This window comes from Bos grunniens, chromosome 28 (genome assembly GCF_055505025.1).
Source record: "Bos grunniens cultivar Pamir isolate PY7600 chromosome 28, Bosgru_T2T1.0, whole genome shotgun sequence".
NCBI classification, from domain to species: domain Eukaryota; kingdom Metazoa; phylum Chordata; class Mammalia; order Artiodactyla; family Bovidae; genus Bos; species Bos grunniens.
In genome coordinates this window covers 32,034,703-32,061,787 of record NC_141192.1, presented here as the reverse complement: position 1 = coordinate 32,061,787, position 27,085 = coordinate 32,034,703, and the positions used below count along the sequence as shown (strand labels likewise).

The window sequence follows — 27,085 nt, the reverse complement described above, 5'->3', positions numbered from 1 at the left end:
TTGGAACTAGGTGTTGGAGGTTGAAGATAAATGGAGAGAATCGTAATTTCTTGAAACCAGCCTTTGGAAAACTGAGTGATTTTTTAAAAACTGGATTCTCCTCAGATGTTAAGAACCTAAAATTTTGAAGGGAAAAACTGTTTTGAAAATTTCACTCTGAAAATCACATGAAGACATCTGAGATAATGCCAAATGCAATTCTGTGCTGTTGAGGATTAATGAAATCCTCATCCATCTGCATGTTTGTCTTTCCAAGTCTCCCTTGTGACATCATTAGTGAACTTAAGCCTCCAGAGACGGTCCTTTGGAAAATTTCATAATCAATTAAATTCATTTTTGAAATGTGTAAATTCTTTGAATATTACTCATAACTTTTTATGGGCTCCACACATTTTCCTATATGAGACAGATTTAAAATTACTTTTGCAGAAAAATACATTTGGAGTACAGTAGATATTTTCTACCATGATGTACAAATTCAATGAGTAACACTTTTTCTGACATCTTCTTGGAAGAAATGATTTCCAACATTAATTCAGGAAAGTCTTCTGGTTTTAAAAATCCTACCATGTTCAAGGGGATTCAGCTTGTGTTAATTGGCCTCAGTTTCTCAGCAGCTTTTTAGCCCTGGGCCACCTCCCCACTGTGTACCCTTGACCAAAAGTCAGGTGCTGGGCTGTAAAGCTGTCTGTTCATTCCTTCTTTCTACAGTCAAAGCACAGCTAGTCATAAAATGCGTGGGGCACCAGCTTTCGTGATTCTGGGAGAAGCACCATTTACTCACTCTTTAGAGTATTTCCACATTCCTGACAGTTCTTCTGTAACCCATTTCAGATAAACAGAAAACGAATGGGTAGCGTCCTGGTTGTATATGACATACAGGCGTGTTTAGGCCCTATTGTATTTCTTCAAAAAGTGATTTTGATATGAATTATGTGTCTGCCAACATTTTAAAATGAAGGAGATTTTACATAGCAGTCTGGTTTGGTAGCTTTTCTTGAAAAACCTGAAAGACGGGCCGCTTTGGGCCAGCTCTTGCATGCTGATGGAGGCTGGTGTTAGCGCGCAGCCACCTTGGGCAGGACAGTGGTCTCCTGCTTTGGACTCCCTCCCACTGCAGCTCCCTGTTATTTCCCTGATGCTGAGGTCAAGTGTCAGTTACCATTTTTCCTTGTTGTTCTGTGGATTTTCTCATGATAGGATAAAATAGTTTTTGTATTGTGGGCAATCAAGGGGAAATGTGAATGAGAGGGGGACAGTGAATTCCAAGAAAATGAGAGGAGGTATATTTGGGGAAACAAATAACTTTCATCTCTTCTTTTCTTTTGTGGAATGTATATTTGAATTAAAAGCTTGCAGTATGCTTATTCATTTTTAAAAGTTTCATGCCTGACTTCTGAAAACAAATGAGTTAGGGACTCTTGATTAGATGTCTGGTTCTATAAAAAGAAAGTGAGTCCACCTTTGGGTCCCTCAAAGATCAGTATTTTGATTTTCTAGAAGCTTACAGATCTCTTGGAGTGAAACCCCCAGATATCCTCTCGATGACTTGTCAAGAGGGTAGCTGTTACTGGCTTTCCAAATAATTAGACCTTATAGGAATTGGCAAGTTTGTTATAAGTAGAACAGACTTTGCCCTGAGGATTTTATATTCTAAAAGGGAGATTGGGCTATTTAAAAATAGTACTGTCATATAACTGGCCTCAGAGAGACAGTAGAATCTGCCTGCAATGCAGGAGACCTGGGTTCGATCCCTGGGTTGGGAAGATTCCCTGGAGAAGGAAAAGGCTACCCACTCTAGTATTCTGGCCTAGAGAATTCCATGGACTGTATAGTCCATGGGGTTGCAAAGAGACAGACATGATTGAGTGACTTTCACTTTCATTTTTCAGAGAGACAGTATAGCAGCTCTAAGGAGGGAAAGATTACATCTGATTGATGGAATCTTGATGTTGCTTTTATGTTTTGTGTTGAACAACAGGTAGAAAGTCAGTAGCCGGAGACAGTGAGACTGTCTAACACTGTGATTAAAAGCAAAGAATTGTAAGCGTCAGGTGTGGATAGGACAGTGGCTGGAGAGGTTGATGAAAGTAGAGGAGTTTGAGGAAAAGTAAAATTAAAAAAGGTAGGTAAGGCCTGGTTTTGGACAGTCTTAAATTTTAGGCCATGAAGTTGATGCCTAAATTAAAGGATAATGAATAAGCACTGGCTGACTTTTGAATTACAAGAGAGACATCTTAGAGCCTGTGACTTGAATGGGAGAAGACTGGAAGTGCTCTCACCAGTGGTGAAACCCATAGTGTGGAACTCATTTTGTGGAAATGTTCCCAGGGGCCGTGATTTTGATGGAAGCTTATCTTAGATTCTGGATGCAGATTTGGAGAGAGAATCACTAGGTTCATGCAGCTTGTTGGAGAGGGTAGTGTAGGGGATGGGCAGCAGGGACGGAGGAGTGGAGGGGATAAAGTTTTGAACAGATGTCTTCTGGCATTTTAAAATTTTTCCTTTGGCTTCTTAATTGACCCCATATTTGCTCAGTAGTTTAGTCTCCACACATTTGTAATTTTTCCAGCTTTCTTTGCATAGTTGATTTCTGGTTTCATACCATTGTGACTGGAAAAGATGCTTGATATGATTTCACTCTTCAAAATTTATTAAGAATTGCTTTGTGTTCGAAGATATGGTCTGTCATTGAGAATATGCACTTGAGAAGATTGTACATTCTGTTGCATTTGGATATATTCTATATGAATGTTCTGAATCATGTTCTGCATTTGGAATGTTCTATATAATTCTATTAAGTCCATTTAGTCTAATGTTTTATGTAAGGCTGCTGTTTCTTTGTTGACTTTCTGTCTTGATCTATCCCTTGATGTAAGTGTAGTATTAAAGTACCCTACTATTATTGCATTGCTGTCAATTTCTCCCTTTAGGTCTGTAAATAATTGCTTTATATATTTTAGAGCTCAGGTTCATATTTATTAAAAACTTTATGTCTTTTTGATGGATTGTCATCATTTTCATCCAGCTTTGTCTCTTGATGCCCTTTTTGGCTTGAAGTCCATTTTATCTGACATGAGTATGACTCTGCTCTCTTTCTTTGGCTGTCATCTGGTTGGACTATCACCTTTCAAGCCTTTACGTTGAGCCTATGTCTGTCTTTAGAACTGAGATGATTACCCTGGGGGAAACATGTGGCTGAGTGTTGTTTTTTAATCCATCTAGTCACTTCATGACTTTGGATTGGTGAATTCGATCAATTTACATTTAGGGTGACTCTTGATAAATACTTAGGACTGCCATTTTATGTTTTGTTTTCTGGTTGCTCTATATTTCCTTTTTTCTTTTTCCTTGTGTTTCTGTATGCCACTTTAGCAGTTTTCTATAATTTTTCTCTTTTCTCTTATGTTTCATGTTTGCTCTAGATTTAAAAAAAATTAATTTATATTTTAATTGGAGGCTAATTACTTTACAGTACTGTGGTGGTTTCTGCCATACATTGACATGAATCGGCCACGGTGCACATGTGTCCCCCCGTCTCAAAGCCCCCTCCCGCCTCCCCCGCCATCCCATCCCTCTGGGTTGTCCCAGTACACCGGCTTTGATGCCCTATCTGCTCTGGATTTTTTTTGTGTGGTTACTGAGATGTGTACAAAATGTCTCAAAGCTAGAATAGCCCTTTTTGTGCTGGTAGCATCTCGTCTTCATTTACCTTTATGTGTTCTGTTCTCTTCCTTTTCCTCTTTTATGTTTTTGTTGTCACAAGTTATCCCTTTTTATGTTGTGAGTTTGTTACCAAAATGAATATATATATATATATATATATGTTTTACTGCTCTTTCCCCTTTTAACCTTTATATTATAATTGTTTAACAACCTAATTTGATATAAAGTTGAATTTTTCTGATTTTTCCTGTCTGATCATCACCTTACTCAGTTTTGTGTACTTTTGCCTCTTCATTTCAGGTAGAAGAGCTCCTTTCAACATTTCTTGTAAGGCAGGTCTGGTGGTAGCGAACTCCCTCAAAGTATGTTTCCTGGGAAAACCTTTATTTCTCCTAAAAACCTGGAGGATGACTTTGCTGGATATTCTTGGATGAGAGTATTTTATCTTTGAGTGTAAGCAGTATGTCATTCTACTTTCTTGGCCTGTAGAGTTCCTGATGAGAAATCTGATAAGAGCCTCATGGGGTTTCTTTGTAGGCTACTGGCTTTTTCTTCTCTGGTTGCTTTTAAAATTGATTCTTTGTCATGGACTTTTGACAGTTTTAATGTAATGTGTCCTGGTGAAGGTCTTTTTGCGTCAAGAGAATTAGATATTCTTTTGGCTTAATTGACTTGCATATCCAGTTTCTTCCACAGGTTTGGGAATTTCTCAGCAATTATTTGTTTAAATAAACTTTCTGTTCCCTTCTCTCTCTCTTCTCTTTCTGGGATATCCATTATCCTTATATTGCCCTTTAAACACATCTTGCCCTTCCTTTTTTTTTTTAATAAAATTTTTAAATTTTATTTTATTTTTAAACTTTACAAAATTGTATTAGTTTTGCCAAATATCAAAATGTATCCGCCACAGGTATACATGTGTTCCCCATCCTGAACCCTCCTCCCTCCTCCCTCCCCATACCCTCCCTATGGGTCGTCCCAGTGCACCAGCCGCAAGCATCCAGTATCGTGCATCGAACCTGGACTGGCAACTTGTTTCATACATGATATTATACCTGTTTCAATGCCATTCTCTCAAATCTTCCCACCCTCTCCCTCTCCCACAGAGTCCATAAGATTGTTCTATACATCAGTGTCTCTTTTGCTGTCTCGTACACAGTGTTATTGTTACCATCTTTCTAAATTCCATATGTATGCGTTAGTATACTGTATTGGTGTTTTTCTTTCTGACTTACTTCACTCTGTATAATAGGCTCCAGTTTCATCCACCTCATTAGAACTGATTCAAATGTATTCTTTTTAATGGCTGAGTAATACTCCATTGTGTATATGTACCACAGCTTTCTTATCCATTCATCTGCTGATGGACATCTAGGTTGCTTCCATGTCCTGGCTATTATAAACAGTGCTGCGATGAACACTGGGGTACACGTGTCTCTTTCCCTTCTGGTTTCCTCAGTGTGTATGCCCAGCAGTGGGATTGCTGGATCATAAGGCAGTTCTATTTCCAGTTTTTTAAGGAATCTCCACACTGTTCTCCATAGTGGCTGTACTAGTTTGCATTCCCACCAACAGTGTAAGAGGGTTCCCTTTTCTCCACACCCTCTCCAGCATTTATTGCTTGTAGACTTTTGGATCGCAGCCATTCTGACTGGTGTGAAATGGTACCTCATAGTGGTTTTGATTTGCATTTCTCTGATAATGAGTGATGTTGAGCATCTTTTCATGTGTTTGTTAGCCATCTGTATGTCTTCTTTGGAGAAACGTCTATTTAGTTCTTCGGCCCATTTTTTGATTGGGTCATTTATTTTTCTGGAGTTGAGCTGTAGGAGTTGGTTGTATATTTTTGAGATTAGTTGTTTGTCCGTTGCTTCATTTGCTGTTACTTTCTCCCATTCTGAAGGCTGCCTTTTCACCTTGCTAATAGTTTCCTTTGTTGTGCAGAAGCTTTTAAGTTTAATTAGGTCCCATTTGTTTATTTTTGCTTTTATTTCCAGTATTCTGGGAGGTGGGTCATAGAGGATCCTGCTGTGATGTATATCAGAGAGTGTTTTGCCTATGTTCTCCTCTAGGAGTTTTATAGTTTCTGGTCTTATGTTTCCCTTCCTAATGGACAGTTCTTTTAGAATTTCCTCATTAAAAAAAATCATAACTCTCTCTCCTACCTGAGTCATGTCTAGATTTCTATATTCAAGTTTGCTAATTCTGTCTCCTATATGGTCTGTTCTGTTTCCAGTGCTTTCTAATACATTAAAAAAGTCTCATTTATTGAATTCTTCAGCTCCAGAATTTCTTTTTGGTTCTTTATAATTTCAGAGTTTCAGTCTTTTTGGCAAAGTATTGTTTCTGTTCATTATTTATTTATTCCTGAGCTCATTGAACTACTTTTCCGAATCTTCTTATAGCTCATTAAGTTTCTTCATGACAGCTATTTTGAATTCTCTGTCATTTAAATTTCAGTATTCAGACTTTAGGTGTGATTTATGGAGAATAGTCATTTTTTTGTGTATGTGATACTATGTGTCATGATTTTTTCGTGGTGCTTGGTGAGTTGTTCCTCTGTGCGTTTTACCTTTATTTAGGTAAAGCTTTTTTTCATTCAATTCTAATTCAACAGGTTGGTAAGTAGAGGCTTTTCTTTTGTTTTTCAGTAGGTGGCGATAGATCTCAAGGTTTGGATTTCTCTTATCTGAGGTGCCTCTGGCTCCATTAGAGAATCGGCCTTTGCCTCCTCTGCTGCCTCTCTGTCACAGGTGTTGCCTGGCGCCTTCGTTGTCGTTGCGTGTGCCTCTAGGGTTGCTGGTGCTTTGCTGCTGGTGTCACTGCCGGGAACCCTGGGATGATGGGCACTTCCACCATGTCTGGGGTCCCCTGCGTTGCAGGCAGCTGCTGTGGTGGGGGTGGTAGGAAGGATGGGGAGGTGAGTGGATGCTTCTGCTACAGCTAGGGTCGTTGGGTTCATGGGCACTGCTGCTGTAATGTACGTAAGGGGCTGGAGACGTGGGCACTGCAACAGCTGGAGGAACTGTGCTGCAGGTCCTACTGTTACTGCTGCAGCTGCCACCCAGTTCCCTGGCGGGGGGTGCTGTTGGAGCTGGGACGTCAGAGCCATGTTCCCCAATTCCCCTCCTGCATCTGGGTTCCCTGGAATTGTAGGCTCAGCTGCCATGGCTGGGCGATGCGGGTCACGGGCACTGCCTCTGCTCTGCCCCTGCTTGCCCCTCCTCCATGTTCTAGTCCACCCACCTTTAGGTGTGCAGATGTGTGGAAGTCTCCAGCATCCTGGTGTGTGGGTCAGAGAAACCTTTGTTGAGTTATGGAAGTTTTACTGTTGTAGATTAAAAGAGGAGAAACAAAGAGAGTGTCTCATGCCACTATGATGCTGATGTTATGTTAACCATTTTTAATTGTATCTTTCTGTGGTATTAAGTACATTCATTAACGTTGTTCTCGGGATCCAATACTTTGGCCACCTGATGTGAAGAACTGACTCATTGGAAAAGACCCTGATGCTGGGAAAGATTGATGATGAGAGGAGATGGGGGAGACAGAGGATGAGATGGTTGGACCTACTCAATGGCCATGGGTTTCAGCAAACTCTGGGAGATAGTGAAGCCTGGCAGGCTGCAGTCCATGGAGTTGCAGAGAGTCAGACATGACTTAGTGACTGAACAACAACAGCAACAATGTTGTTCAGCCATCACCACCATCTGTCTCCGAGGTTCTTTTCATCTAGTAAAACTGAAACTCTGTATCTGTTAAGGAATGCAAACTAGTACAGCCACTATGGAGACTCTCCAGTGTGGAGAGTCCTTAAAAAACTGGAAATAGAACTGCCATATGACCCAGCAATCCCACTGCTGGGCATACACACCGAGGAAACCAGAATTGAAAGAGACACGTGTACCCCAGTGTTCATTGCAGCACTGTTTATAATAGCCAGGACATGGAAGCAACCTAGATGTCCATCAGCAGATGAATGGATAAGAAAGCTGTGGTACATATACACAATGGAATATTACTCAGCCATTAAAAAGAATACATTTGAATCAGTTCTAATGAGGTGGATGAAACTGGAGCCTATTATACAGAGTGAAGTAAGCCAGAAAGAAAAACACCAATACAGTGTACTAACACATATATATGGAATTTAGAAAGACGGTAATGATAACCCTGTATGCGAGACAGCAAAAGAGACACAGATATATTGAACAGTCTTTTGAACTCTGTGGGAGAGGGCGAGGGTGGGATGATTTGGGAGAATGGCATTGAAACATGTATAATATCATATGTGAAACGAATCACCAGTCCAGGTTCAATGCATGATACAGGATGCTCAGGGCTGGTGCACTGGGATAACCCAGAGGGATGGGATGGGGAGGGAAGTGGGAGGGGGGTTCAGGATGGGGAATACATGTACACCTGTGGCAGATTCATGTCAGCATATGGCAAAACCAATACAGTATTGTACAGTAATTAACCTCCAATTTAAATAAATAAATTTATATTAAAAAAAGAAAGAAAGGCTCAACATCTAAGCAGGCCTTAAAGAACACACACACACAAAAGGAGTACCTCCGCATTGCTTTCTCCCTGCAGTCCCTGGAAACCACCAATCTACTTTCTCTCTTTCTGATTTTGACTGCATTTCTCATATAAAGGGAAGCACATAGTATATGTATTTTTGTGACTGGCTTATTTCACCTAGCATAATGTCCTCAAGGTTTATCCATGTTGTAGTATATGTTAGAATTTCCTTCCTTTTTAAGGCTGGATAATATTCCATTGTGTGTATAAACCACATTCTGCTTATCTGTTCATCCAGTGATGGACACTAGGGTTGCGTCCATATTTTAGCTACTTTGAATAGTGCTGCTGTGAACACGGTTGATCGTTGTACAAATATCTCTTTGAGTCCCTGATTTAAGTTCTTTTTGATATATACCCAGAAGTGCTAAATCATATGTTAATTCTATTTTTACTATTTTGAGGAAGTATCATACTGTTTTCTACAGCAGCTGTGCCATTTTATATTCTCACCTACAGTGCACAAGGGTTTCATTTTATCCACATCCTTACCAACACTTGTTACTTTTTGTGTGTGTGTTTTGATAGTAAGCTATGCTTATGGGTATGAGGTGGTATCTCATATCAGTACTTTTGATTTGCACTTCCCTAATGATCGAACCAGAGATCAAATTGCCAACATCTGTTGGATCATGGAAAAAGCAAGAGAGTTCCAGAAAAACATCTATTTCTGCTTTATTGACTATGCCAAAGCCTTTGACTGTGTGGATCACAATAAACTGTGGAAAATTCTGAAAGAGATGGGAATACCAGACCACCTGGCCTACCTCTTGAGAAATCTGTATGCAGGTCAGGAAGCAACAGTTAGAACTGGACATGGAACAACAGACTGGTTCCAAATAGGAAAAGGAATACATCAAGGCTGTACATTGTCACCCTGCTTATTTAACTCAAATGCAGAGTACATCATGAGAAACGCTGGACTGGAAGAAACACAAGCTGGAATCAAGATTGCCGAGAGAAATATCAATCACCTCAGATATGCAGATGACACCACCCTTATGGCAGAAAGTGAAGAGGAACTCAAAAGCCTCTTGATTAAAGTGAAAGAGGAGAGTGAAAACGTTGGCTTAAAGCTCAACATTCAGAAAACGAAGATCATGGCATCCGGTCCCATCACTTCATGGGAAATAGATGGGGAAACAGTGGAAACAGTGTCAGACGTTATTTTTTTGGGCTCCCAAATCACTGCAGATGGTGACTGCAGCCATGAAATTAAAAGACGCTTACTCCTTGGAAGGAAAGTTATGTCCAACCTAGATAGCATATTCAAAAGCAGAGACATCACTTTGCCAACAAAGGTTCGTCTAGTCAAGGCTGTGGTTTTTCCTGTGGTCATGTATGGATGTGAGAGTTGGACTGTGAAGAAGGCTGAGCGCCGAAGAATTGATGCTTTTGAGCCATCAATTGGTGTTGGAGAAGACTCTTGAGAGTCCGTTGGACTGCAAGGAGATCCAACCAGTCCATTCTGAAGGAGATCAGCCCTGGGATTTCTTTGGAAGGAATGATGCTGAAGCTGAAACTCCAGTACTTTGGCCACCTCATTTGAAGAGCTGACTCATTGGAAAAGACTCTGATGGTGGGAGGGATTGGGGGCAGGAGGAGAAGCGGACGACAGAGGATGAGATGGCTGGATGGCATCACTGACTCGATGGATGTGAGTCTGGGTGAACTCCAGGAGTTGGTGATGGACCGGGAGGCCTGGCGTGCTGTGATTCATGGGGTCACAAAGAGTCGGACATGACTGAGCGACTGATCTGAACTGAATGATCAGTGTTACTGAGCATCTTTTTATATGCTCATTAACTATTTATATATCTTTGTTAGAGATATGTCTTTTCAAGTTCTTTGCCCATTTTGGATGAAGTTATTTGCATTTGTTGTTAAGTTTTAACGTGGTGGTTTTTAAAGTAACCTCTGGCGATGGAGGTGGCAGCACTCTTAGATAAGTGGGTTGATGTTTGGATCCTGGTTAGACAACTTACAGTGTCAAGTTGCATGTAGAAGATTGTGTTCAAGTTAAGCATGTCTAAGAAGCTATTGAGATACCCAGGTGGAAATATGCTTAAAAGGCTATTTGATGGGTCTGGATTATAAAAAAAAATAAGAGCAAGGGGAGGTTTCACTTGGTAATAAGTCCTTCGACCATGGGACAATGAAGCTTTTAAAGAACTATCTGGCAGCAGTGAGACAGCAGTGCCCACCAGGTATTCTAATTGCCTCCTGCATGTCCCAGCTCCCTTTGAGTTTGGCAGAGATGTACACATAGTCATGGTCAATGAGCTGTGGGGGAAGTAGCGTGTTTTTCTTTTACGCCAAGGCAGTAAAATATTGATGCAGGGTTCTTCTTGTTTTTCTCCCAAAGGGAGACTCAGGAGGCCATGGATTCCAGATGGGCAACTATAATATGGAAGCACCTCCGTTTAGCTCAGGTCCCTCAGTGTGTAGAACCAAGCCCCTTGACAATTCACACAGGCCATTCAACATGAAAGAGAAATGAAGCTTTTTTATATTCATCCGCTGAACACACTCCATTTAGAGTTGTTGCAATAGCATAGCCTGCATGGAATTTTATCTGTTTGATATCTCAGGGACACCATTATAGAGCTGCTGTGTTATGTTGATCTTTTATTCCTTAACAGCATCAACGCCATTGGAGGTTACTGAGCTAAGTAAGATTGTTGACTTTGAAAAGATTAAAATGAGCGGGGTGGTAAAATGTATTGTCTAAAAAAGCCTATAATGTGGATTCTTGTAACTGGAGTTAACCAGGCATGTGAAAAATCAGAGGCTAGGAAATTAACAGTCAGAGCTTGGTAACTTGATTTTATTAAATATATCAGTAGTGTTGTGTTTTATCCCATTTTTATACTGTTACACTCAAGTTATACAGCAGTTAGAGTGAACTAACTCTGATAGTTCAAGTTTAATAAATCTCTTCAGAGTTACTCATGATGTCAGATAGAGATTTGGTTAATCTTTCTGAGGAATAAAGGGGTACTTGGAGAATGAAATAGTCTTAAGAATCATAGGTCCTTATGTCCCAGGGGAACCGAGAAACCAGGTTTTTACTAACATAGGTGATCAGAAATAAAGGACTCATACCTCATGAAAGGGCTTCCCAAGTGGCTCATTGGTAAAGAATCTGCTTGTTATGCAGAAGACGCTGGAGAAACCGTGAGGTTAATTCCTGGGTTGGGAAGATCCCCTGGAGGAGGGCATGGCAACCCACTCCAGTATTCTTGCCTTGGAGAATCCCCATGGACAGAGGAGCCTGGTGGGCTACAGTCCATGGGGTCACACAGAGGCAGACACAGCTGAAGCGACTGAGCACGCATCCCATGAAAATTCTCCTTGGTTTGCAGCACACATCAAGAAGTGGGAACCATACTTTTTTCCCCCACAAAATGTTTTTTACATTACTGAAACAGGTGCTAACGTTTAGAAATCAGATTTAATGTGAAAACTTGGCTTGTCTTTTAAAATGGGGGTGTGTCCCCTTTCCCCAGGCTGTTGCCAGCTGTAGGCTGGAACAGAAATGACACAACTTAGGCTTCCTGCTTTCCACAGCCTACACTTGGCCCAACTCGCCAGTCACTGTACTTAAGCCACAGCTCCAGACGTTTTGGTTGGAGAGTTTTTTTCTCTGTTATAATACAGCTGTACCCTGCGAGAATGAATCTTGTCAGTGATTTAGAATGTACTTTCACCTAATGAATTTTCACTCAGTTCATTTATTCTGATAAACGTACTCTTCAAAAATACCGTATTTTGGATGAGTTAAAGAGACTTTGTAGATGAAATGGCTGTTATCTGTGCTACAGCATGTGCTGTCTACTTGGAAAATCTCATATAAAGGGAACGTTTTCTGTTCCCTTCGTAATTTCTTCCTCATCGCTGCTAATTACTTTACCAATGCGTATTGAGATCCTAATAGCATATGATATCACTTACATGTGGAGTCTAAAATACGACACAAATGAAGCTATGAACTGAAACAGGATCTGGAACACAGAGAACAATCTGGTGGTTGCCGAGGGAGCGGAGGGTGGGAGAGGGTTGGATCGGGAGTTTGGGGTTAGCAGATGCAAACGTAGAATGGATAAACGACAAGGTCCTACTGTATAATACAGGAAACTATATTCAATATCCTATGGTAAACCATAGTGGAAAAGAACCTGAAAACGAATGTCTGTGTGTATAATTGAGTCATTTTGCTATACACCAGTAATTATCATTGTTCTTCAACTATACTTCAATAAAAATAAATTATAAAAAGTTTAAAAATATAAAGTTATCTACACGTGTTCCTCACACCCATGGTGGATGCATGTTGATGTATGGCAAAACCAATACAATATTGTAAAGTAAAAAATAATAATAATAAAATAATACATGTATCCCCGCAAAAAAAAAATGAAATATCCCCCCAAAATAAAAATATAAAGTTATTTAGACCATACACCCATGAAAAAGGTCAAAATACAGCTGTTGGCTACCAGGAGCCCAACTCATTTGTGGGATTGGTAATCTCAGCAAAGCAATAAGCACTGTAATGTTGCCACACCAAGGTGAGAATGGGGATGGGGAGAGAGAGCTGAACTTTGCCTGGGAAAGCTGGAGGAGTTTTCACAGTGGAGGGCACATTTCATCTAGGTTTTAATTGATAAGTAAGAGTTCTTTGAACTTTCTGAAATAAATGAGCTTAAACTTGCCTATAGTGTGAATAGTTTAAAACCCCTTATCTGTGATTTTCAGTAGGGCATTAAAAAGTAGGCTTCACCTTGTCTAGTGAATGTATACAATTATAGTGAATGTGTATAGTGAATGTGTATAGTGAATGTAATGTGGGACCCTAAAAATAACCTAGCAGACTGAAACTGTGCAAAACCCTTTTAGTAATCAATGGGAAAATGGAATGGTCTGCAACCTTTAAAAATTTTTTTCAAACATGAGAAAAAAATCTCTTCCTATCAATCATAAATTATAGGAAAATGAAAAAATAGTAAAATTAATAATTATTCAGAACATTGTATTTAAACATTAGAAACACTGAGAATTATTGTTTCATTTCTTTGTAAAATCTTGTCAAGTTGCAACAGCACTAGCTTTCTTCTTATTGCAAAACTTACAGTATTGAGATAGCATCTTTTCTGTGCCTTGAATTATCATAGTCTTAAGTCTAAATCAGATTCCAACAGCTTATCCGTATACTTTCAAAGTTGTGAAATTTCTTAGTTTTTTTAAATAATAAATTTTTGTGCTGAGTCTTCATTGCTGTGCAGGCTTTTCTGTAGTTGTGGTGAGAGAGGGTCATTCTCTAGTTATGCGTGGGCTCCTCATTGTGGTGGCTTCTCTTGTTGCGAGCATGGGCTCTAGGCTTGCGGGCTTCAGTAGTTGCCGCTTCCAGGCTCTAGAACAGTCTTAGTATTTGTGGTGCACAGGCTCCGTTGCTCTGCGGCATGTGGGATCTTTCCAGATCGGGGATCGAATGTGTGTCTCTTGTATTTCCAGGTGGATTCTTTACCACTAAGCCACCAGGGAAACCCCTTCCCAGAGTTTTGTTTTGTTTTTTTTTTAATGTGAGTTATTTGGCTGGTATCATCTCCTTTGGGACATCTTCATCCTTTCCGTCATGACTGCGTTCATTCTTTGATGTTGCTACTTTTGTCTTCACAAAGTTCCTCTGGCTGTGAATTCAGAGTCTCACATACAGCATCAGTGTCAAAATTCTCACTGTTAGCTATTGATACTATCCCCATTGATACTGGATTTAAATTCCAGTTCTAGCAGTATAATATTTTGCTTTTCTGCTTCACTTTCATCTTTGTTGACCAGTTTTCACTTTGGGTTATCCATTTTCATGTCCTTTGGTTTTATCACTGGAAGACAGAAAGTCAGCACCATTCCTTGCTTTGCTGTCTGTACGTGAACTGATTACAGATGTCTTGTGAGTAACAACAGACAGACTTTGAAAGAAGCAGCATGACTGGCCACTGATCAAGCTGAACATCTGTTACATATGTAGTGATTTGTGTACTGAAGAGCTGGCAGGGGAATTTCTATTTGATGCAGCTACTCAAAATCACAGTGAATAGACTTTGGTAACTGGAATATAAACTTGTGTTGTTGGTGTTGAACTGCAGTGCTCCAGGCTTCCCTGTCCTTCATCATCTCCTGGAGCATCTTGTCCTCTGTCATCCCCTTCTCCTCCTGCCTTCAATCTTTCCCAGCATCAGGATCTTTTCTAATGACTAGACTCTTCACATCAGGTAGCCAAGGTATTGGAGCTTCAGCATCAGTCCTTCCAATGAATATTCAGGTTGATTTCCTTTAGGATAGACTGCTTTGACCTCCTTGCTTTTCAGGGAGCTCTCAAGAGTCTTCCCCAGCACCACTAACTGAACTGTGGTAACTAAAATCCATGTATCAAAACAGTGCAAAGCCAGGACTGTCTCTATGGATATCTGTTGTTTTTTTTTTTTTGGCTGTGTGGCATGTTAGGTCTTAGTTCCCAGACTAGGGATTGAACCTGTGTGCCTTGCACTGGAAGTGTGGAGTCTTAATCACAGGGCCACCAGGGACATCGCTCTCTGTGGGTATCTTGAGTGGCTATTCCTGCTCTTCGTGGGAGGTTCAGCTGAGTGCCAGTGTGACCCTCATTTGTGTCACTGTGACAACCAAATTGCTTCTCACATTCTCTATACATGCGTGGGGTGGGGATTCCTCCCTGGGTTGAACCATTTTGGGGCCACTTCTGGGTCACTGTGTCATTAACCAGGATGCCAGGGCCAGCCAGGCTGCCGCTGGCGAGCACTTCCGTGTTCACAGCAGGGTTCTGACAGCAGCCTCCCTGAGCATGTGGTGCCTCCCCTTCCTTCATAAGCCAGGTCAGCAGAAATTACCCTTGCCTGGGGAGTCAGTCACTTATTGTCAACCTGGGCTTTGCCACGTGCCTATCTGCTGCTTAACCTCTTTGAATCCTGCTTTCCCAATCTGTTAATTAAAAAAAAAAAAAGTTTTCACGTACCTGATTTATAAGATAATCTTGAGTACATGGAAAGTGTATGTTAACATCAGGCAAATGTGCGCAGGTGTTCTGGGGATGATGAATAACTGAATCATTGAGATAACATTTCTTGGATTTAAAATGAAATATAGCAAAGACCTCTAATGTCTCAGCAAAATCAATATCCCCAGCTTTTGTTTTATTTTGACGCACCGCATAGCATTGCAAGGATCTTAGGTCCCCAGCCAGGGATTGAACTTGGGTCCCCTGCAGTGGAAGCACAAGAGTCTTAACCACTGACCACCGGGAAGTCCCCGCCTCAGCTTGTAGACACGCCCTCATGTGAGACTTCACTGGTTTCCCAGCTCCACCTTTCAGTGGCTTCTAGTTGCTCTTTTCTCACTTAGCTCCCTTCATGGTGAAGTTCAGCAAATTGACTCATAATCTGTCAGTACATGAAGTGACTTCAGACAGCCTCCTCCGTGATGGTGGACCTTATTTCTCCATTGATATTAACACAGGGAAGATAGAGCACACAGGAGTTGGTCTCTTAGAGAAGCAGGCTGTGGGTGGCGCCCAGCTGGTAGCCATTTTGAAGGATGAATTTTCAATAGCTTAGAGTATAAATGTCAAGCATTCTTTGCCTGGCTCAAAAATAAATATCTCAAGTAAAGTCAGCATAAATAGATTTGTCTTGGGTTGATCTGAGATGCTGATTACTTGTGGATTTTTAGCTTTACGTCTGGATTGAAGAATTTGGTGAAATAAGCACATTAGTAGAATGTTGCTGGTTTAGTAAAGGTTTCCTTCATCTGTAAGATACTATCCTATAATTGCTTCAGACTTTCAGAATGTGTAGTATAGTGAGCATTTGTAGACATGTTCTCTTTTTACATGGTGTACTAATGTGGAATTTGTTGGAGAGGGAAAAAAAATCTATGACTTGTTATTGAAGAATCTACATGGAGATTATTTTTATCATAAATGAAGCTACTTATAGAATTTAGGTGAATAGAATATAGGTGATCTTGTTTATTTTATTCTAGTTTTGTCAAGATATTTAAGGAAAGTGAGATTATTTCAATGCTTCCATGTACATCTGTGATGATGACATTTTTCAATAGCTGACAGAACTTTCTTCCAATCAAAAAAAGCTTCTGTATTCCAGCTTATATAAATGTTACCTTCCTTTCCTTCCCTTATTCCCCCAAAACTAAACCCAAAGTAAGAATATATGATTCCATTTTTATTAGGTACCTTTTTAATATAAGAAGCAGTGCTGTTACTCTTTGATCAGGGAAATTACTCCCTGTTTGTGAAAAGCAAATGTGAATTAGAACTTTCGGATGGCTGTTTAGCTTCCAAAACTGTTATCTATCCGTAGTTTTCTATTTTTTTTCCATCAGAGGATAATTGCCTTATAATGTTGTGTTGGTTTCTGCCATGCAACACCTCAAATCAGCCATAACTGCATATAGCATTCTATTTTCAACAGATTTTTCATGATGAAGAAGTAACCTTTGAAGATAAAATAGGTGTTCTTTCTAATATCAATCATCTTAATTTTAATTGCTTCATATATTTAAAAATTTGTATTAGGTCAGATACTCCTGTTACTACGTGTACTCATTCACTTAGTTGTGTTCGACTCTTTGCGACCACTTGGACTGTAGCCTGTTAGACTCCTCTCTCCATGGAATTCTCCAGGCAGATGCTGGAGTGAATCGCCATTTCCTCCTCCATTTTTTACTATAAATATTTGGAATTCATCACAACTGAGATTAGCATAAGAATTAAGTTACATTTTAATGATTAATTCCCTGTTAGTAGTCAGTACAAGCCTAATGACAGAAATTTAAGAGTTATTTTTCAAATAATTGCATTTTTAGATCAACTCCTCCAAAATCTCCTCTCTCTTTATGACATATAGAATTGTTGCCTATTATGTATAACCTGGAAGAAATTAGTAGAATCGAGAAGAGATTCTTGTGAGAATGAAGATACTCAGAAGCTAACACTGACCTAGGTGAGATGGTATAAACATGAAGCATCCAGAATTATGGGTTAGAACAAGTCTTTAAAATATTTGAGGTGTCACTTAATATTTATTGAAAATGACTCAACATCAGATATTTGTTCTTCACGGTCTGATTTTGTGAAGGTGGAAACCAGAACAATAATACAATTGGTGGGGAAAAAACTAGCTGGATTTCATTTTAGGATTTTTTTTTTCCTGAGACAGAAGATAGTCACTTTCTTCTCAAAGGTTCTGTGGTTTTACATACCCAGGCATTCCTGGCTTAACTGACATCAGAGTGTTTATAGATTTAGTTTAACATGGAAGCAGTAGTGATTTTAGGCAGGTTTCCCAGCTTTCAGTTCAAATTTCACACAACTTGGGGACATCAACAACTTATATTTTGTAAAGAGGTTGGTCAGGAGTTGGCCATTTAATTGAAATTATTCCTTGAATGCAAATGAAAGTTTTTGGATATCATCCTGATTTGCTTAAAAATTAGGGCATTTAGGGACCCTGGCAGTCCAGTGGTTAAGACTCCGCCTTCTAAATGCAGGGAGTGTGGGTTTGAGCCCTGGTCAGGGAGAAGGCAATGGCACCCCACTCCAATACTCTTGCCTGGAAAATCCCATGGATGGAGGAGCCTGGTAGGCTGCAGTCCATGGGGTCACGAAGAGTCAGACACGACTGAGCAACTTCACTTTCACTTTTCACTTTCATGCATTGGAGAAGGAAATGGCAACCCACTCCAGTGTTCTTGCCTGGAGAATCCCAGGGACGGGGGAGCCTGGTGGGCTGCCGTCTATGGGGTCTCACAGAGTCGGACATGACTGAAGTGATTTAGCAGCAGCAGCAGCAGGGAACGAAGATCCCGTATGCCACAGGGTGCAGACACAAATTCTTTAAAAATCAATTAAAAACAATTTAAAAAATTAGGGCATATCATGGTTTTCTGGGAATTGATTTCTTTGTGAAGTTTTGCAGGAATTAATTCATTTGTAGAAAATACATTTTCTTGAAAGATGTCAGTGTTTTCATACATTATAAAATCCACAGAATGAACGGCTGCAGAGTTCTTTCCTGTTTTTTAAAAAAATGTCACTTTAGTTCTGTGGTTCTCTATTAAACATGTCTGGATTTTGTGAAGATGGTGAGAGATTGCCTGTAGCTCCTGTGATAGTTGCTCCTTTCATCTCCTTTCCCTGCGTGCTGACCCTTCAGATGCACTAGGAACTTGTCGCATCCACGGCCCAGCCTCCTCAGTGACTTTGACATCATTTATGTCTACACCCAAGCTGTTCAACTCTAGGAAGTGGCCTCTGTGAAAAGGAAGATAAGCCCTTAGGTCAGGGCTTATCTGGTAGCCCTGGAACATCTTTTTTAAAAAGTATGGAATTCACCTGTAAACTTTCTAGGTCTTATTTTTGCCTCTAGGTGAAATTTTCATTTTATCTCTGACCTCCATTCATTAGCTGCTTTGTTAAGGTTACAGCATCCAGAATTACGGGTTAAAACAAGTCTTTAAAATAGTTAAGGTGTGATTTAATGTCTGTAGAACATGATTCAAAATTAGTAGTTTCTTCTTTGAGCTTTGGTTTTGTGAAAGTGGAAACAAGGGCCATAATAAGATTAAAAAGAAAGAACTAGCTGAAACTCACTTTAGGATTTTTTTCCCCCTTTTTTCTTGAGGTGTAACATAGTCATTTTCTTCTCAGAGGTTTTGTGGCTACTTTGATTTCAGCCACAAGCTTCCTGAGCTCATCTTTGCCAGTTCTCCTATCTACTTGTTCTGACGACCACTTAGGGCATCTTTTTAAGCCAAACATGCTAGTAACAGAGCCTCAGACTTGCTTAGTGCTGTAATTCTGCCTCTGAACTCAGGATGCTTTCTGGGATGCTCTCCAAATGATTACGATGTTAGAAAGTTATGTCTTTCAACCATCTTTGACAAGGAAACTTCTTTATTAAGTATTATAATTATGGCACCTGATATAATTTACTGGATTACACAGCCAATTTACAAAAGTATATAGATTATTCTCTTTCTGCTTCCCCACCAATATGATGGTAAGATCTTAATTTCCCATTTTCTCTCTTAAGCTATCTTAGAGGAAAATGTTCTATCTAATTTTAGTCACTTTGAAGATACGTGTACAGTAGCTGGAACTAATGGGTGATAAAACATGACCCATAAGAAAGCCCTCCTGATTGGGCCTTCCTGCCCTCATTTAGTGACTGATAAGTTCATTCATAAATTGGCTTTTTACTTGGCTGTCAGGACTTGAGTGACTTTACAGGCTATATTTTGGGGAGCCCTTTACTAACTTTACCTCCAACCTCAACCTTTCACAATAGGAGCCAGAGCCACCCTTGTGAGTGGCCCTGTGCCAGCACCCAGCCCACTGCCTCTGATGGTCTGTCTGTGTCCCTGAACTTGACTGTAAACTTGTGAACACCAGGAATTGTTCCTTATTCATTGCTCTGGGTCCTTGCACTTCACTGCACTGTAGAGACACGGGACTGGTGTGAGGTTTAGAGGAAGTGTGTGTAAAGAAGGCATTTCAGCTCAATAGCTGTTACCTGCTATTAAGATATTTTCTATGGCAAATTATTTTCTTTATGGAGCATTTATTGGTGTTTAATAAAAAGAGATGATCACATGCCAGGTAATTTCTGGGAAACTCTCCAAATGATGAAAGTTCCAGAAGGTTATATCTTCCAACTGTCTTTGATGAGCAACTTCTTTATTAAGTATTATAATTATGGCACCGAAGTAGGTTTTTGGTAAATATTTGCAGGTTGTTAAACCTGCAGTCAGTCTGCATAAATTCTAAAGCATATTTTCAAATGTGTTATACACAGTTTTTAAAAGAGGTCCTATATTGCATATAGTATGGTGGTTAAAAGGCCAGTCTTTGTCAGCTGTCTAAAGTTTTTATCCCTACTCTGTTCCATCCCAGCTATTTGAGGAATAAAGAAATCTACTTCCCAAGGGTGTTAGGAAGATTCATTTATCCAGATAAATCTGTGCTTGCTGTGTGCAGGGTTTAGAGAGTTTTATTCTGCAGAGACAAACTATAAACAAGTAAACACAGAAAATAGAATCTCAGATTGTGATAAGGGTTAGGAGGAAGATAAACAGAGAGAGGTGGTTGGGGTGGTGCCTGAGTCGGGGCTGGCGGGAAGCTGGGGAGGAGGGGTGCAGGGCCCTGAAGTGATATCATATGATATTTGTCTTTTAGTAGTTATAGATAACTACTGAGGACCTATTGCACAATACGGGGAATTCTACTCTATACTCTGTAATGACCTATGTGGGAAAAGAATCTAAAACAGAGTAGATATATGTGGAACTGGTTCACTTTGCTGTACACTTGACACTAACACAACATTGCACATCAACTCCCATAAAAAGTTTTTAAAAATATGGGTTTAGAGTTAAGTTTAGAAATTAATAAGTTCTTATTTCTAACTTGTTTAGAAATAAGCTCTCTTATTTCATGGAGAAGACAATGAAACCCATGAATAGGACAGCATAGATAGGAGTAGAGGCAGGGGCCGGATCTGCAGAGCTGGGGCAATGGGCTTGCCCACCTGCAGGGCCAGGGCAGCCCCTCCACTTTGAGAAGACAGCGTGATTTTAGTCTTGTTTTTCAGTTTTCAATAGAGACATGGGTATAGAAGTGCAAACACCGTGATAACTGGCAAGTGAGTAATACACAGTGACAAGAAGGGCAAATGGCTTGGGATCTCACTGTGGGAGACCCAGGGGGAGTTGGTCGGGGGGACAGCCCAGGGTCTCCTGACCCTGGGTAAAGGGGGCATCTGGTCCTCAGGGCCAGCCGAGCGTGGCCACGTCGGGGTGTGGGCTCCGGATGCTAACTCTGCCACATTTTCCAGAGAAGCAGAAACCTGAATGTCTATGTGAAATTCCCAGATTTAAAAATGTTGGCTCATATTTAAAAAAAAACCTTATAGTAGGTGGACAACACGCCTCTATGGGCTGCCAGGCTGAAACATCTGCTGCAAGCCCTTTGCTGCTGTGATAAAGGGGATTAAATGAAGAATGATGCATGCTAACATGTAAACCATTTAGCCTTATGTCCAGAACACAGCCAATACAGAGGGAGAAGAGGGACTTTTTATTAACTACATTGTTCATGCGTTTCATTGTCTTCGGCATTAATTTGTTTAGTTACCTCTAAATCCATATGAAAAATTAAATATTATCCCACTCAAGTGACTTACGAGTGGCAGTTGCTGTCATTTGCCTATGAATTTGGCCAGTTGTTGGCTTTATTCATTTGCTGAGTGAATTTTATATTCATGGTATGAAAGTCAACAATAACCTAGGCTAATTTGTGTGATAATAGAAAGGATGGGCATTTCTTGCTGATTCACTCATCTCTCATTTACCGTGCACTTCCTTTGCTATGCACACTTTGCCTGCGTCACTTGTCCTTGGGCTTTTGCCACAGTGGGTCTCCAGTCCTTCTGGCCAGTATTCTGCCTGGGAAGTGGGAAAGAACTGTGGCAAAAATGCCATCTCAGATCAGGCAAAAGATGATGGGAAATGCAGCCTTATGACGTGATGTCCTGTTTAGAGGCTTTTCATCAGTTTTTATGAAACACAAATGTGCCCAAAGCAAGTTTATTTTATTTTCTCCAGAAAAAAAAAAAAAAAAACACTTCATTTCGTAAGGCCTATCCCATGTCGTTTTGTATTACAAGGATCGTGTTTGATGTGTTGCAATCCGCTGGTGATTGTCATGGGGGAATTTTACTCAGCACAAGCATCTCGGGTGGTTTGGCCACAAGTTAGAATTCTGGAGCATCACAGAGAAGAATGCTGGGAGTAACAAATATACTGGACTATTTCTAATAGATTAAAGGCTTATAAAAATGCATCTCCCCTCCCCAACCCCAACCCCGCCAAGGTTTTGTTTTGTTTTTGAATTGTTTTAAAAAGAGGTCATTTTGTTGCAACAACATGATGCTAAGGACTTGAAAATAATTTTTTTTTTTTTCTGGGGAAAAAAATCTTACCTGTAAATGCAAGTTCTTAATCGAATCAATATTTTTCTCTAAATTTTTGCTGCAGATCATGGAGGAAACAAATACTCAGATTGCTTGGCCATCAAAACTGAAGATTGGTGCCAAATCCAAGAAAGGTAAATCATGCGAGATGGAGAAATTGATGTTTGTGATAATGCAGACTATGGAATATCCGCAGGTTTCCTGGGAATTCAAATCAACCTTTATCCGTATCATAGTTGTTCCCAAATATTTGTTACATAGCAGTATTTGGGAAGGATTATCATAATGCAAAGTAACATATAACTTTTTGATTCAACAACAGAATAATATTTTTAAGTATTTTGTAATAATAGACATGTTATTGTAGAAGATTATTGTAGCATCTTATGATTTCAAGGATGACCATGTAGTGGCCACGAGTCATGGTAACTGCCCACACGTAATAACATATTTTCAACACACAGACTCCTTCTGTTTACACTTTAGACTTCTTGTTTATGTCCCAGATTTAGCAGCTGATTATTCTCACCTCCAATTTGATAGGAACTTAGATTTCCTTTCCTGACTGCTGCTTCTCCTCTTCGTCTATCACACAGCAAAGAACACACAGGATTTCTCTTTTAGGCCAAGCATTTTCCTTGTCTGTCTTTTCCTCTGCGCTAATCTAGAGGGCACTCACTGGTGCATGGATGGTCAGAAATGAAAGCATAGGACCCTTAGTTTCCTTCCAAGATTACATATTGTTTTCATATTTTCATTATTACATATTATGGATAGCTTTTTTTGTTGTTGTTGTTTAACCCCGGTGTCAAGAAACTTTGTTGCATATACTTCATTAAAAGATGCCCGTAGTCCTAGGAGATAATGGAGAACCATCACCAAGCAATTCAGAAAATGGTGGTGTGAGCTGAGCATTGTCTGTTGTGGTCTAGCTTTTTTGTTGTTGCTGTTGAGTTTTGTGTTTGCGCCCCCTTCTCTCTGTGACCTTTATTGCTAAATGATGCTGAACACTGCAAGATTTGTCAGCTTTCTTGTTTCTGGTCATCCAGATTGCCTTCTTTTAATCTCATTTTATTAGAGCTACTCATCCCTTGGAATGTAAGTTATTTTACAACTCGTTGCGAGTGTTGTTATCTGGACTTCAGTGGACTGGAATTCCTATTGACACTCTGACCTTGTTATTTTCAATATTTGTGACCATGGTGGGGAGAAAAGGGAAGCTTATATGCTAAACAGTCCTAAGAAAACATAGTGAATTTCCAAGTGGAATTCCACAACTTTGTAGGAATCTTGGCATTTGCCAAGTGCTATAGGCTGTATCTATCTCCAGTGTACTGAGATGTGCTATACTTATGCAGAAGGAGAAGGTGCCACTAGCTGGCTGCTTCCCTATTTGGTTGTTTGCAGCCGTTCAAAAATCCCTGGCCTGCTGTTTGAAAAAGTTGGAATTTGGACATGAACTGGAGCCTCCTTCTGTGTTGTCACATAGTTTTACTTAAAGAATGACATGAGTTTCATTACTAGCCTAATAAAAATGTAATTTGATCAGTCCCTAAAGAAAAGCCCCAAGGAAACATGAATATTACAACAATCCCAGATAATTTTGGATGGCTTATTCTCTTGCATTATCCATGCTACAGTTTTCCTCCCCCTGTCGTGGGAAACTCAATTATTCATTTTATTCATTTTTTAAAATTTAAAATGTGTTTGTATCTTTAGAGATGTTAGATAATATGGATCGAATAGATTAAGGTAATGTTGTAGATCGGTTTCTGGTCATGGATCCATTTAACCCATTCACAGTGGCCAACTCTATTGATACATTTTGCTTTGAGAATAAGAGTATCTCAGCAGTACATTTGAGGGCATTTAGCATAATTTCCACATGGTTAAAGTTAACTTTTGGAATTGTGCCTAAGAATTGATCCCTGAAGGCCTATGTCTAAAGACATCCTTCAATTTTTTATTAATTATGAAGTGCCATAAATGTACACAATACTGAATGATGAGCAGAATGTGCCAAAAGAGAGAGATTGAGCTCAAGGAAGAAAGAAAAAAAAAAAAAAGTGTTCCTCAGAGGAAATTACTCTTCAAAATTGACTTGATTTGCCCTTAGTTCTTAAACACACAGCTGCTGAATCACATTTTGGCTTACATCCCTGATATGTGTATTCCTGTATATTTTTAAAATGGTCTGATTTAGAGCTGAAATTTGTGTGACTATAGTTTGTATTTAGTAAAAGTCAAGTGGCAGGAGGCACTTTAGAAGGTAATTATTTGCTTTTTTATCTGACCCTTTCTTGCCTCTGAATCGTTGTTGAGAAAAGAGGTAGTGTTCTTAATTTTAAGCTTTCTTCATCCCAAACTATTATTATTCAAGAGACCAAAGAATATAAAGGTATCTAGGGACTCATGGCATGTTTTGGATGATTATTAAGTTCTAAGTCCCATGGTGATGTGAAGGTTTGGAATTTACAGATGATCCCTCGTGTGCCAGAGAGACAGTACAGCCATGTGTTTGTATTGTATTTCACTTTTAGATTTATGATGCTTATTGATTGAATATTTGAGCCTAGACAAATGTTTTTCATGGCTACTGTTACCATAGTCTGACCCTTTCTTTACCTGATGGGAATTAGTCCTGCATTTTTCAAGTAGTCCTGTCGAAACTTTATTTTTCAAGTCATCAATCCTTTATCGGAGCAGCTGTGTGAGTAGCTGTATGTCTCCTTGGGTTGATGTGCTAGTAGGATCCTGCTTGGCATAAAGGCAGAAAGTCAGCATCCTGAATTTGCCATCATGTAAGAAACTTAAGATTCTTCTCTGGAGAAGGAAACGGCAATGCACTCCAGTATTCTTGCCTGGAGAATTCCATGGACAGAGGAACTGGCAGGCTCCAGCCCATGGGGTCACAAAGAGTCGAACATGACTGAACGACTAACACACTAGAGATTCTGGTTTAGTAGGTCTGGGATGGGACTGGAAATCCTTATATTTAACAAGTTCCCCTGGCGGTTCTTAAGGTTGACTTTGGGAAAGAAAAATTTCACCATCTGATATGGAAAAACCATTATTTAGTCACTAGGGAGACCATGTGTCCAAAAGGGAATGGATGGATGATGACTGCTATCGGAAAACAGGCAGGATCCTTCAGCGGCCACTTCTCTGGAACAATGTCCATCTTGGTTCCTAAAGAACTGCATCTATATGGACTCATTAGTTTTATGTCTCTGTCCTCTTTGCAGTCAGCATGAATGAGTTTAGAGTGACAGTGACCTCTTTGTTCAGTGCCTGTGTGAGATGTCATTTGGGGTACAAGAATGTCTGGTGTTTGTCCCCTCCATCTGCCCCTCTTCCTCCCACGTCACCCTTCTACCCCCTTCTTCTCTCCCCTTATCCTCCCCTTTACCTTTCTTCATTCCCTTTAACCATAGAGAATACAGTGGAGAAATGTACTAGGAACATTGTCATTTAGTAAGCAGGGCATTTTGGGGAAGTGCATGTTTTGTGGTATAAACTCAGGGACTATAAAACTTAAAAAAAAAATTCCCAAGTGTTTGAAATCATTGGGAGATTGAATCTTCAGTCAAAAAGAACTAAGAATTTAAGATTCAGTATCTTAATTTTACATAGGCAATTGGGCATTCAAATAGGCAAGCCTAGGATTGTCTTGGAGAAGGCAATGGCACCCCAGTCCAGTACTCTTGCCTGGAAAATCCCATGGATGGAGGAGCCTGGTAGGCTGCAGTCCATAGGGTCGCTAAGAGTCGGACACGACTGAGCGACTTCACTTTCACTTTTCACTTTCATGCATTGGAGAAGGAAATGGCAACCCACTCCAGTGTTCTTGCCTGGAGAATCCCAGGGAAGGCAGAGTCTGGTGGGCTGCCGTCTATGGGGTTGCACAGAGTCGAACATGACTGAAGCGACTTAGCAGCAGCAGGATTGTCTTAATGGGGGCCGTGATTAAGAAAATAAAGCAATACGTAGTATTTCTACTGTTGAGCGTAAATTTGTTTTGAGTAGAAGAAAATAAAAATCTCTCTAACTGTTGGATTTAGAATAATAGAACATTCTGCTTTCCATAGAAAGACTTGAGGTTTGTTCTTTGAGTGCAGTATTTAAGAATTAAGGGACTTTCTGGCAGTGCAGTAGATAAGAATCCGCCTGCCAGTGCAGGGGACACGGGTTCGATCCCTGGTCTGGGAAGATTCCATGTGCTGCGGGACAACTAAGCTTATGCACCACAACTGAGCCTGTCCTCTAGAGCCTTGAACTGCAGCTACTGAGCCCACGTGCTACAACTGTTGAAGCCAGGAAGCCTCAGAACCTGTACTCGGCAACAAGAGAAGCCACCACAGTGAGAAGCTGTCACACAGTCATGAAGAGTAGCCCCTGCTTGCGCAACTAGAGAAAGCCCACACACAAAGCAAAAAAGACCCAGTGCAACCAAAAAAAAAAAAAGAGAGAATTAAAGTTCTGGGAGTTCCCCGATGGCCTGGAGGTTAGGATTCCGGGCTTTCGCTGCTGTGGTGTGGGTTCAGTCCCTGGCTGGGAAACTGAGATCCCACAAGCTGCGCAGTGCAGCCAAAAATTAATAATGATTGTATAATACTGTAGAAGCATACTAACAGAGAATGATTTCAGGTACTCATTAAAATTTTGAATGTTATTCTGAATCACAGCCTATTTTAAAATAAATACAGCTTTATTAAAGTACAGATTACATTCTGAACAAGTTTGACTGTTTTGCTAAATACAAGTCCTGC

At 40.1% G+C, this 27,085-nt stretch overlaps 1 protein-coding gene across 5 annotated transcripts in view; it reads left to right on the top strand.

The window, feature by feature from the left end:
• BICC1 (BicC family RNA binding protein 1) overlaps window positions 1-27,085 on the top strand; it is a 349,716-nt gene that overhangs the window by 175,465 nt on the left and 147,166 nt on the right. For all 5 annotated transcript variants that reach the window (XM_086382458.1, XM_086382457.1, XM_086382455.1 and 2 more), the window contains exon 3: window positions 22,381-22,450. In XM_086382458.1, the coding sequence (XP_086238584.1) occupies window positions 22,384-22,450 (67 nt within the window). In that variant the 5' untranslated portion in view covers window positions 22,381-22,383. The remainder of the gene's footprint in view (window positions 1-22,380; window positions 22,451-27,085) is intronic.